We start from the raw sequence: 13,099 nt of genomic DNA, 5'->3' as shown, positions 1-13,099 counted from the left end.
CCAGGGGGCGCCGCGACCTCTGGTTGGGAGCCGTCGGGCGGGGAAGCGGGTAGCGGGCTGCCGGGCGGAGGGTGACTTCCGGCCGTGCCGCGCTGGCCCCGGGGGCTGTGAGTCATCGGAGGTTGAGATGGTGAGGTCACTCAGAACCCGAGAGAATGAGCGGCCGCGGGTGTGCGTGTACAGGATTGTGCCTTACTGGGCCTCGTGGTCGTGTGCCTTCCGGACGGGGTAACTCCTGCCGCGGGTCCCGGCCCTCGCCCTGGCGCAGTCGCGCACATGCACACGCTGCCAGGTGTTCACACTTCTGCTTGTGCCGGCTCTTAACCGCCTTCGCCCACGTGGGCGATTCGTCCTTCCCTGCAAGTCGGGAAAACCTGATAAAAGTCAGAGACAGGGGGCAAATCACAGAGGCTGCGTGCGAGCCGCATAGAAAGACCCAGAGATAGTGAGGCCCGCAGGACAGGTGCTTGTTGGGAGGAGCTGGGGGCTTCTCCCCGCCATGCTGCCCACCGTGCACGGAGACCCCCAGACCAGCTGTGTCCGGGCATCCAGCACGACCTCCCAGACCCACCGACCACCAGGACCCCTCTCCTCCCGCAGGGCTCACCTGCCCCTCCCTCTGCCCTCTCCCTGCTCTCCCCACACAACCCAGCCTCCCAAGGCTCGCGAATGGGGCTGTTTCTCCGCGAGCCACAGGGAGGAAAATGGTCCTGAGGCCAGAGCAGACCCCCCTTTTATTCTGTACTTGGATTGCCTGTGATTGCCTAGTCCGTTTGCTGTTCGGATGTCAGGCGTTAGGTGGATTTGTGAGTTGAGGGAGACAAGATGTGTCTTTGAAGGTAGGGCCTGAAGAGGAAAAAGGAGGCTGAAGGGGGGGCAGCGTCTGTCCTTGGGCTCCTAAGGGAGGCTCTCTGGGAAACATCCTCACGGTGACGGGTTTGAGACGGCCAGCTGGCTTTCCCAGAGGGTTCCTGGGGGCGAGCCGGAGGGGGCTTGGGTTTCCCAGCCTTGCGGCTAACGCTTCCTCACTGGATCTCCCCCACGGCGGCAGGCTGGGGGCCGCCGTCCGACCTGTGCAGAAGGGCAGTTCCACAGGTTGACACAGAGCCGGAACTCGAATCCTTTCCCCCTCCCGACACCTGCTGGCTGCTTCAGCAAGGCGGCCGGAAACGGAAGCCTTCTCCTGCTTTGTTGGGCTTCCTGGAGAAGGGGGAGCCGGTCCAGGGATGACTCAGCACCCTGAATAGAATCCAGTGCTGACCCGTGTGTGTGTGTGTGTGTGTGTGTGTGTGTGAGAGAGAGAGAGAGAGCGAGATGGCTGGGGATGGGGTTTTGGCACCTCATCTGGGAAGAGCCCGGAGCAGGGGACACCTTCCAGGGCACAGCACAGACCATGTGCCCACCCTGTCAAACCCCTGGATGTGTGGCTCAACTGGGCCTCTTTCCCGCATGTCTAATGTGGGGTCTGCCTCAGGGTCTCCTGTTCTCTTGGGATGAGGTCAGCGCGTATGGATACGAGTAGAGAAGGGAGGTCCAGCCTTAGGTGCTTGGCCATCGGTCGCAGAGGGGCCTGGAGGCCGCTGAGATGGCCCTTCCAGAGGCCCTCCAATGACCGTGGTCCCCAGCAACCCCCCAGACTGCTCTGACCCTCACCCCACCTCCCCATTCCTCCCCCGGTCCCCACCTCCCCACCCCCAACTCCTACACAGTGCCCTGACCTCACTGGGGCCTTTGTCCCAGCCCCGAGGCCCTGTCTGTAGGCCTGTCTCCTGCACAGGGAGAGAAAGGGCCCCATTGTCCGGGCCGTGCAAAGACTTCCAAAAATGCTCAGCCCGTCAGACCCCTGGGGGTGGGAGGCGCACCCTGGGGGCTGCAGTCAGATCCCTGCCTGAAGTGAGGACCCAGGTTCCTTCATTACTCCTTCCTGAGATCTAGTAGCTTCCTGCCCCACCTGCTGCAAAGCAGCCCGCTTCCTCCCAGGAAGGAAGAACCAAAAGATTTGGGGCAGAGCAGGAGGAAGGGGCTGGAAAGGGAGGAAAACCGAGAAAGAGGGAGAAGGAGGAAGAATGTGAGGCAACTCGCCCACCGAAGGACTCTGGACTCTATTTAATGGTCTGAGTGGGTGGATCTTGCGACCTCTGTGTTTATTTCCTGATGTTTTCTTTCCTTAGTCTTTGGATAGCTTGTTAGCCGAGGGAGGGCTGCTGACCCCTTGGGACTGGGACATTTAAGGGGAGCATCCCACAGCCCCTTGACCCGTGTTTATGGCCCCCAAGAGGCATCTAGGGACTCTTAGTAGCATTGGCAGGGGACATTTCTCCGTGCCTCAGTTTCCCCATCAAGGTGAGCTGACGTTCTCTGTGACATGTGGGGTGACTAGAAAAGGAAGGATCCCAGGAGAAACCAAGGGATTCAGGAGTTGTGGAGGGGCCGGGGAGAAGGGGGAAGGGCAGGTAGAGGATAGGACAGAAGAAGGGAGAGCAGGGGGAAGGGTGGGCTTGTGACTGGTGAGGGAGGCTGACGGAGGGCCAGAGCTGGTGGGGCACCTCCCCACCCCGAAGCCCTCCGGCCACCTTTCCCCGGACCCTGGGGCACTGGCTTGTCAGCAGCTGAGCCCACAGCTGCTGGGAGGTGGTTCCTCGACGGTGGCCCCCTGGCATCTGCCTCCGTTTATTTCTGGAGCCACAGCTGAGTCATGGGGGTGGGCAGGGTGACTGGGGCTGGAGGAGGGGAGCTTGTGACACTGGGAGAGAAGACTGCAGGGGACAAGAGGGTTCCAGGACCTGGGTCCCTGGGGTCTGGGCTCTATCCCTGTCGTTAGGTTCCCGGAGGGGACCCTGGAATAATGGGGCCTGGGGAAGGCGTGGGGGAGCAGGAGCCAAAATAGGCTGCTCCTGGAATGTGGGAGAAGACACGAGTCTGATCGGGGTGTGGGGTGCTAGGTTGGGGAGGGGAGGGAAAGGGCCCCCGTGCAGACAGAGGAAACAGTTCTGTGTTTCCCCCTGCTTCCCACCGCAGACTCCATGGGCCCTGGCCTCAGGCCCTCACTTCGGTCCCTCTTCCGTCCCTGAGCCAGCAGCATCAGCCGCCTGAGGCTCCCTCTTTGTCTTTCCCGAACACCTGCGGACTCAGGGGTGGCACCTGGGTCCTGTGTGTCAGCACTCGCCACGTTCACAAAGAGCATGTCCTGCCCCAGCTTCGAAAAACACTCAGCCTGCTGTCGGATGCGTCCTGGACCGGAGCCTCCCTTGCAGGGTGGGAGTGGGCCCGGTGGGGACCCAGGAGCCTGTCCCCCAGTCCAGAATCCTCTTGGGTTTCTTGGGCTTGGGTGGGCCCGGTCCCCGTCCCCTCCCCCGCCGGCGGGCAGCCCAGAGGGCACATTCCAGCTGAAATTAAACCACATTCCTCCTTCCCTGGCTGCCAAGGACGGCAGAGCAGACGGCAGCTGAGACACCACAGGGTCAAGTGGCAGCAGCTGGTCCCCAAAGAGGGGCTGAGAGGGGGGCTGAGGGGGGCTTCAGGGCCAGGGCCTTTGGAAGCAGTGAGTGAATCTGAGTGATTGTAAGAGGAAGAGGGGCGGCCTGCAGCGGGAGGAATACGGGTGAGACTCTGGGAGCCACAGCAACTGCTGCACTGAGGGGAGACCCAGGAGCACCTTCTCAGGGGACCCTGGACGGCCGCCCTCCGCACCCCTGCACTGGGCTTGCACAGCAGGCAGGAAGGCCGCGGGGCCCTTTGAGAGGCCCTGTCTGAGCTCCCTGGGCCGGAGCCCAGAGCCCAGGCCTTTGATTTCCTCTGAGACCCCGGCGGGTGGCGGGCAGTGGGGCCCGTGGCAGCGACAGGGACAGCATCAGCCTGGCTGAATGGAGAGCTCAGCCCCTGACCTCACCCTCTGGCGCCTCAGCCGGCACAGCCTTATAAGGAAGTGCCCCAAACAAACCGAGGAAGCCACCTCCGGCCCCCCGCCCCACCCCCACCCAGTTCAGAGGCTATATTTACTCAGTGGAGGCCCCAGAATAACCTCCCACTTGTCCTCGTGTTGGGAGGGGGGGGTGGCAGTGGGGGGTGCTGCCTGATCATTCCCTTCTCTGGGGACTCCACCCTCCGAAGTGCTTCCGAGGTCTGACTCCATCACAGCCCTTAGTCTGTTCCTTCCTTCATCCATCCATCTGTCCGTCCATCCGTCCATCCGTCCATCCGTCCATCTCAAGGGCCCCCAGAGGCACTGTGTTGGCCAAAGTGGTGCTTTCCTGGAGCTGAGATGACGGGGTCCTCCTACTGCCTGGCCTCTCCTGCAGGCCCTGCACAAGTATGTCCTCTCTGTGGGGAGGTACCTGGGGACTCCGTCCCGGGCTCTCTCCAGGTGACCTCTAGGCCAACCACCCTCTAGCTCTTGTCTCCACCCTGGCCCTCTCTGCTGGAGGTCGCAACTTCCTGCCGGATGCTCCAGCTCAGAAGATGGGACGGCCCTCTCCTGCTGCCCAAGCCAAAACCCTGGGAGCCTCTGCAGCCACATCAGCCCCCATCCCCCACATCAGGTCACCTGCTTCCCTTTGTACACCCTCGTCGTGCCCACCGCCACCAGTGCCCCTCCCAGACCACTGCAGCAGTCTCCCTGGAGCACTCCTGCCCCCTCCTATCCACCCATCAGCAGCATTTGAAAATGCAAACCTGGTCATGCCCAACCTGATGACCCCAAGCCCTTCAGAGTCTCCTCGTTCCCCCAGGAAGAAGCGTGTACTTCCTGGCCACCTGGTGAGGCCTGGGCCCAGTGACTCAGACTCTTTAGTCTCACTGTGAGCCTTCTTCCCCCTCATTCTCCACCTCCAGCCACACACACCTTCCTTCTGCTCCTCATGCCCAGACTCTGTCATCTTGCACCAGGATTTTGCACATGCTATTCCCTCTAAGATCCTTTCCCTCCTCCTCCTCCTCCTCCACGTCGTCCCCCCACTGGCCAGCTTCAGGTTCTTGGGGCAGGCTTCCCCCTCCACCTGTCCCCATACTCCCTCAGCCCAGATCAGGTGAGGTCCCCTGCTCTGTGCTCCCACAGCCTCCTAATCGTCTGTTTTCAAACATGACTTCCACTCAGAAGCCCTCGTTCAATTAGAAGGGAGCGAGGAACCCTGGGTTCCCAGGATCTGCGTGGGGCACAGCACGTAGATGCTCAGCAAATATTTATCGAAAAGTGACACTCACAGCTGTTATCCCCACCAGGAGTGTCCCTCCTACTGTCTAACCCTCGTTTGTCTGCTGCATAGACACACTGCCATTTCCAAAGAGAACACGCTTCCCGCTACGTACCCCCGTGCCCCCTTTAGGAAGGTCCTCACTTCTAACTCGCATCCTTCCCCACTCCCACCCCCATTTAGGACAGTGTGGGTAGCTCTGTTGGGGACCAGGGATCCCAGTGTCAACGGGCAGGATGGGCACCGGGGACAGGGAAGGACTGTTTGGCGTGGTCTCTGTCCTTGGCCCCTCGCCCAGGCGGTGGTGCCCGAGGGCCTGGGGAAATCAAGCACAGTGCTCCTCTGTCCCTTTCGGAGGGGCAGGGAGTCGGCCTTACTGTCCTGGATGCCCAGCAGGGTCAGACGAGGCCTTGTCAGCAGTGGGCGCAGGAAGGAGAGAGGGGGCTTGGCCAGAAGAGTGGGGACACCCAAGATCCTGAACCCACGGGCAGGGGTGTGTGTGACATGGGGGCCTGGGGCCCCGAGACAGAGACTCCCAAGAGGAGAAGGAGAAAGGCGTGTGCAGAGAAGCAGACAGTATGATTCTATCAGGGCACCTCCTGTCCACCCCTCCTTGGCCAGAGGTCCTGAGTGGGGGCTCCGGGACCTGGGCTTGCCTCCAAATGTGGAACGCTTGTTGGGCAGCCCCACCCCCGCCCCCACCGGGGACACTTAGAGGGACGGCCTGGGCCGGGCCTGCTCTCTATCTGGGCATCCAGGCTCCAGGGCCCCATCTCATCCAGGAACCCCTCGTCTCCCTCTGCCCCCACAGGGACCCAGAGGACTCCTGAGAAGAGAGATGGGGGCAGGGAGAAGCTATGGCTGGGGGTGGGGGGGACCCCAGGCCAAACCCCAGCTGACAGCATAGCCCCCTGGGTCCTTCGCACCTGCTGGCCTACCCCTCCCTCACATCAGCATCGCTCTTCGAGAGGCAAGTCCCGGGGAAGATCTAAACCGCGGCTCCCGCTCCCCCCAGCCTCCTCCTGCCCCCCAGCCCAGCGCCCCTCACCGTGTGGCTGAATCTGAGGCTCAGAGAGGTCAAACACTGGCCAGAGGCCACGCAACCAGACTGAGGCAGAGCGGGCCTCCTGTTCCCCCATCCTGCTCTGACCCGGCCACTCGGAGGAGACATCACAGGCCAGGCCAGACAACTGTTTGGGTTTGGACGCAAGGGGCTCATTATACTGGCGGCACCGAGGGGCCGGGGTGGGGGTGGGGGGTGCACAAGGTGGGGCGGCCCTGGGCCTAATCCCCTGTCATCAGCGCTGTGGGTAGAGATGATGATGGGCCTGGCTTCTGCCAGCCCTGGGGTCACCCGGACTGCCGCCCGGCCGGCCCCTGGTCCCACGAGGTTGTCCGGCTCCTCCTGTCCTCAGAGGGTGGCCGGGCCCTGGCACTAACACACCCTGCTTCCTCCCCCAGTCACTCTGCCCGCCCTGCGGACCCCCAAATTAGGGAAGGAGGCGTCCAGACTTGGTAGGTGGAAGCATGACTTTATTCAGGCAGGGATGAGCCAGACACGAGGGGGCAGGAACACAGGGGGTCAGGACATGGGAACACACCCTCACGGGTGGCCAGACACCCCAAGAAGGTGCGATGAGGGGGCACATCACGGTGAAGGGTGCCACAGCCCCCTCTCCTGGGAGGAGCCCTCCCCCACTGGCAGGAGGGGGAGAAAGGGGGTGTCAGGAAAGGGCCTAGTCCTACAGCGGTTCAGCTGGCTTAAGCCTCGAGGGACAGTGCCGGCGGGGTGGCCCCTTCGCAGGGTCTGGGGGCCTCTGTTCTTGGAGCGTCTCCCTGTGCCACCCCTTGCTTCGCCCTGGCCAGTCAGGCCTCAGGGACAGAAACCACAGGTCAGGAGATCATAACTTAAGGGTGCTGCCTCTGAGCAGGGAGGGGGCTCGGGGCCCCCACCCCCACCCCACCAAGTCCTCAGTGAGGGGAGAGGGGCTCTCGCTCTAGTCCTCGCCCGAGGACCAGGACTCCACGTCTCCTTCCCTCTGACCGAACTTCAGGAACTGGCCTGGGCCCAGGTGAAGAGAAGGTCCTGCCCAAGGAGTCTTCAGGGCACCCCCCTCCTCCTCGTCCTCCAAGGGGCTCCTTTGGTCCCCCTGGGGGCCCCCTGGTTCTCCCTGCCCTCCTCCCTCTGACTGCTCCAGCCCATTTACCACCCCCCCATTCACATGCTCTAACTCCTCCTTCAAGCTGGGGACCCGGCCATTGACCCCAAGGGTGTCCCCTACCCCCAGGCCCGTGTCTCCCACCCCACAGCGGCTCTCCAGAGGGCCAGGGACTGGGTCCTCCCTCTCCAAGGGAGCAGGGTCAGACTCTTCCTCTGAGCCCGAGGGCTCGGGCTCGGTGCTGTCCTGGGACTCCTCACCGGCATCGGCTGCTATGCCTCGCGAGCTGTCGTCCCAGGGAACGCTGACATCCACGGTCTCAGAGCCCGGGACGGTCCCTCTCTGAGGGCCACTCAGAGCGCGGAGGGTGCTGACAGAGGGCCCTGGGCCCCACAGGCCAGCCCCTGGCTCCCTCCCCTCTTCTTCCTCTTTGTCTTCCTCGCCCTCCTCCCCGCTCTCTTCCTCATCTGCAAACCCATCAGACTCCCCATCCCCTTCCCAGGCTGCAGGCTCCAGCAGCATCTGAGGCCTCTGGCCTGGAGGCTCCACAGCCTCCCCGGGGACCCCAGGAAGGAGAGAACCCTCAGCCTCCAGATCCTCAAATTCCTCTGACAAGTCAGAGTCCTGACCGCATTCCTCCTCCCTCCTCCCCTCCTCCTCCCCCTCCTCCTCCCCCTCCTCCTCTTCCCCTGGCTGGGCCCCACACTCTTCAGAGGCCAGCACACAAGGATCCCAGCCTTCCTTTCTGGTCTCCCCTTGAGGGGGGGGCCTCTGCTCCCCAAGCAGGTCCCACTTGGGGGAGGCGGGGGACCTGAGATAGAGGCCCAGGGGAGTGGAGTCAGGAAGAGTCTCCCCAAGCTCATCAGCCTCGCTGTCCTCTCGGTTCTCCTCCCCCTCCTCCTGGAGATCCTCGGGGCTCCCCTCAGAACCCAGCTCCTCTGGCTCCCCCTCCACCCCTCCCAGAGCCTCCGCTTGGCCCTCCAGCCCCCAGCCAGCCTCCTGGCTCCCCGCAGCCAGGGGCTGGGGCCCAGGGGCATCTCCAGGGATTGGGGTGGGTGACCGGGGCTCCGATGGCTTGGGCGGCGACGCTGGCTCTAACACTGCCTCTTCCCCTGCGTCCTCGGGCCCCTGGGGCCCGGGCTGAGGGGTACCACTTCCGCCGAGAGCACGGCACAGGGTCTCGGCAGGGAACGCCCCCTCTGCCCCCCAGGGGGCCTCGGGCTCCGACTCCTCCCAGCCCGACTCCTCCCAGCCCCTGGGAGGCTCCGGGGGGTCTGTGCTCCTCCCAGCCAGGCTGGAAAGCTCTGGTTTCAGAGCAGCTGCCTCCTCTGGGTCCTTTTGGGGTTCTTCCAAGCCCTGCCTCCTCTCTGCCTCCAAACCTTCCTCACCCACGGGTGGCACCACCACCTCCCGCTCTGGTCCCTGCTGGCTGCCCGAAGCAGCCTCACCCACAGCCGTCGAGGCGACCTCTGAGACCTGGCCATCCCTTGGGGCCTCTTCTCCGCCTTCCAACACCAGGTCTCTCCCCTCCAACACTCCCTGGGGAGCTCGGAGGCCCGGGCCCCCCGCTTGCTCTGGCTGCCCTTCAGGGTCCTGGAAGCCCTCGGGGCCTCCCTCCCCCCTGGCTCCCTCAACCGGGACCCTCTGCTCCTCGGGCTCAGGGCCCCCTGGGCGCCCCTCCCCTGCGCTCCAGACCTCCCTTGCGGCCGCCAGCTGCAGCTCTCCGTGCCCCGCGGACTTCCCGGGGAGGCCACCCCACTCCCTCACGTCCAGCTCTGCCTCTGCCTCCTTGCCCCCTGCGGCCCCACCGGGGGGCGTTTCCTGATCCAGTTCCTGGTCCGCCACTCTCTCTTCCCTCCCCTGGTGTCGGGCAGACAGCGGGGACTCCTGCCTTTCCTCTTTCAAAGACCCCGGGGACTCCTGATTCCTCGCCTGCTCTGGGGTCTCTTCCTCTATCAGGCACCTTTGACTTTCCTGACCTCTCCCTTCTGGAGGTCTCGAATTGTCTAGGCCCCACTCTCCTGGAGATCTCCGGAACTCCTGGTTCTCCTGTTCTAGGAGCCTCAATGTCTCCTGGTTCTCTTCTACCGACTCCAGTGGTTCTTGACTTCCCCTTTCTAGAGGTTTCATTGTCTCCCGATTCACTTCTCCTGGAGACCACAGGGGCTCTTGAGTTCCTAGAGACTGCAATATTCCCAAGTCTTCTCTTGCTGACTGGAGTGATTCTAAATTCTCTGTTTCCGGAGATCTCATCACCTCTGCACTCTCTTCTTCTAGGAATCTTAACAACTGTTGATTCTCTTTTTCAAGAGGTCGAAATATCTCCTGGTCTTTTCCAAGAGACTTCAGTGGCTCTTGTTTCACCTTTTCTAGAAGTCTCAGTGTTGCCTGGTCTTCTTCTAAAGACTCCACTGGCTCCTGGCTCTCTTTTTCTAGAGGCCTCATTGTCTCCTGGTCATCTTCTTCTAGAGACCTCTGGTTCTCTTTTTCTAGTGGTCTCAATGTCTCCTGGCTCTCATCTTCTAGAGACCCCACTGGCTCCTGGTCCTCTATTTCTAGAGGTCTCAATGTCTCCTGGTTCTTATCTAGAGATCCCACTGGCTTCTGGTTCTCTTTTTCTAGAAGTCTCAATGTTGCCTGGTCTTCTTCTAGAGACCACACTGGCTCTTGGTTCTCTTTTTCTAGAGGCTTCGTTGTCTCCTGGTCCTCTTCTTCTAAAGATCTCAAGGACCTCTGGTTGTCTTTTTCTGGTGGTCTCAATGTCTCCTGGTTCTCATCTTCTAGAGACTTCACTGGCTCTTGGTTTTCTTTTTCTAGAGGCTTCATTGTCTCCTGGTCCTCTTCTTCTAAAGATCTCAAGGACCTCTGGCTCTCTTTTTCTAGTGGTCTCAATGTCTCCTGGTTCTCATCTTCTAGAGGCTTCACTGGCTCTTGGTTTTCTTTTTCTAGAGGCTTCGTTGTCTCCTGGTCCTCTTCTTCTAAAGACCTCAAGGACCTCTGGCTCTCTTTTTCTAGTGGTCTCAATGTCTCCTGGTTCTCATCTTCTAGAGGCTTCACTGGCTCTTGGTTCTCTTTTTCTAGAGGCTTCCTTGTCTCCTGGTCCTCTTCTTCTAAAGATCTCAAGGACCTCTGGTTCTCTTTTTCTGGTGGTCTCAATGTCTCCTGGTTCTCATCTTCTAGAGACTTCACTGGCTCTTGGTTTTCTTTTTCTAGAGCCTTCGTTGTCTCCTGGTCCTCTTCTTCCAGAGACCTCAGTGGTTCCTGGATCTCTTTTTCTAGAGTTCTCAAGGTCTTGTGCTTCTCATCTTCCGGAGAGTTCAGAAACTCCTGGTTCTCTCTTTCTTGTAGTCTCAAGTTCTCTCGATTCCCATCTTCTAGAGTTCTCAGTGGCTCTTGGTTCTCCTTTTCTAGATCTCTCATTGACTCAAAGTTCTCTTCTTGAGACCTCACTAATTCTTGACTTTCCTTCTCTGGATATACAAATGTCTCTAGAGTACCTTCAAGAGACCTCATTAGTTCTTGATTCTCCTCTTCTAGAGATCGCAATGTCTGTGAGTCCTCATTTCCTACAGGCTTAAGTAGTTCTAGAGTCTCTGTTTCTTGAGGTCTCACTACATCTGCATTCTTTTCTTCTAAAGACATCAATAGCTCTTGATTCTCCTTTTCTAGACCTTTAGATGTGTCTAAAGTCTCTTCTTCTGAAGACCGCAGAGATTCTGGATTCTCTTTCTCTAGAGATCTCAGTGTCTCGTGGGTCTGTTCTTCCAGAGACATCAGTGGCTCTTGAATTTCCTCTTCCAGAGACTTCAGAGTTTCTTTTTCCAAAGGACCCTGGGAGTCCTGGATTTTCTTCATGTTCAGACCCCCATCTCCTTGCCATGTTTCCTGCTGCAGACCGTTCACCATTTTGACCTCTATGGCTGTTTCTTTCTCTGCCAGCCCCCCAATTTGCCCTTCACCTTCCTCCTGGAATCTGCTGGACATTCCAGACCCATTGGGTTCTCCACCTTTGGCCTCTAAACTAGGGCGGTCAGGGTTGAGGGGTGGGGCTGAGGGGACATGATCCTCAGGGGACTGGCCTGTACTGGCCTCTTGTTGCTCACCCCCGGGTTCCTCTGGTCCTGGCAGGACGCTGGTAGTGATGGCCTCCTTGGCTTTAGCCCATATGGCCTCTGGAGCCCACTGCCTCCCAAGCTGCGGCTGGAGCAGGGAGAGGGGGGCATCCTGGGTTTTGATCTCTGCATCTGTAACAGCGCAGGGAGCCAGAAGGGTGGGCGGGATGGGGGTGCTGGCCAAGGTTGGGGTACGGGCCTGGAGGAATTCTTGGCTCTTCAGAAAGCCTGGCACAGGTGTCTCCAGGGTATCAGGCAAGGGCGAGGAGAGGGGAGTAGGGCTCAGGGCAGAGAGCAAAGGTCCCAGATGCCGGCCCTCTGGCGTCCCAGAGAAATGCAGCTCCAGCTTAGGGTCTGGAAAGGCAGAGGCCAAGAAACAGGGTCAGTAGGTGCTGGCAGGGGCCCCCATTTCCAGCAAGAGTGCCGTGAGCCCTGCCCCCACCTTCCACCGGCTAGTGGAGCTGAGAGCACACACCCGGCTGATGAGGCCAAGGGGTCAAGACCTAGACCTGCCTCCCAGGAGAGGAATGGCTCCGGGGTATAAAGAGCAAAGAAGGAGAGAGTCTGGGGGAATCTGGCCCCCCTCCTCTTACCCTGGAAGCTGAGGGAAGCCTTGGAACCACTGCCGGGGGTCTGCAGCCGGGAGTTCTCAGCCTCTAGGAGGGTCCTGGGGATGAGGGAGGAAAAGTCAGTCAGTCCTCCTCTGCCCCAAGGCCTGCAGGCAAGCCAGCCCCGGAGAACTCGGCTGAGCTTGCGGTCCCTGGCCCCGCAGGCTTCCTCTCCATTGTCACCGCTGTCACACAAAAGCCACACGTGGGGTTATACTTGGCTGTACACGTGAAAGCACACGGACACAGACCCGCAGATATCACACACTTGGTTCACACGGCACCACACGCTTATTTGGGACACAGGGCTAGACTCACAGACACAAGCAGATTCCCACAGTGTGTACACACACACACACACACACACACACACACACACACACACACCCAGGCCAGTGATCTCATCCTCCCTGTGGGGCCAATTCTCATGCTAATTGCTGCCTTTGTCCGCAGTGCCTTCTGGAGGGTCTGAGTAGGGGGCTTCCTGGGGGAAATGGGAATTCTCAGGCCGTTCCCATGGGATATAGGCTCCCTCCTTCTCCCCCAGGGCCCCCAAAGCTGCTCACAGACAAAAGCAAATGAATTCTGCGCTCTCTCTCTAAATCCTTTTCATGCTTCAAAAACCAGTGGCTAAGCCTGCCCAGACCTTCCCCTCAGTGGTTTGATTGGGGGTCAAGGCCCTCATCCTGGGATCTCTAAGCACTCTGGATCCCAAGCCTTTCAGGGCAACGGAGGCCTTTGTGTCCATGACCCTGCCTCAGTGCCCCACGGGGAATGAGGAGGAGGGGGCTGATAGGGGAGGGGGAAGCTATGCTGAACATCTACTCTCTCTCTACTCTTCTTCAAGGGCTCTGAGTCTGATGAGTGTCTGCCATGGTCACACCTCTGTCCTGCTCTCTGGGCTCTGGGCTCCGTGGCCATACAACACTCTCTTCCCCGTCCCAAGACCCTCACTGGCCTTCCCTCTCTGGGCCCTGCCTCCCCTGCCCTCCTGAACCTGTCCCAGGCCCCCTGATTTTGTTGGCCTGTGA

At 60.3% G+C, this 13,099-nt stretch overlaps 1 protein-coding gene across 1 annotated transcript in view; it reads right to left on the bottom strand.

Annotated features, from left to right (window-relative positions):
* Positions 1-6,680: 6,680 nt before the first annotated feature.
* Positions 6,681-13,099, bottom strand: part of NES (nestin) — an 11,744-nt gene continuing 5,325 nt past the window's right edge. The window contains exons 2-4 of the mRNA XM_049635081.1: positions 12,500-12,552; positions 12,054-12,253; positions 6,681-11,814 (exon numbers count right to left, since the gene is read on the bottom strand). Coding sequence (XP_049491038.1) covers positions 7,187-11,814; positions 12,054-12,253; positions 12,500-12,552 — 4,881 coding nt within the window. The 3' untranslated portion in view covers positions 6,681-7,186. The remainder of the gene's footprint in view (positions 11,815-12,053; positions 12,254-12,499; positions 12,553-13,099) is intronic.

This window comes from Panthera uncia, chromosome F1 (assembly GCF_023721935.1).
Source record: "Panthera uncia isolate 11264 chromosome F1, Puncia_PCG_1.0, whole genome shotgun sequence".
NCBI classification, from domain to species: domain Eukaryota; kingdom Metazoa; phylum Chordata; class Mammalia; order Carnivora; family Felidae; genus Panthera; species Panthera uncia.
This window is presented reverse-complemented; position numbering and strand designations above follow the sequence as displayed.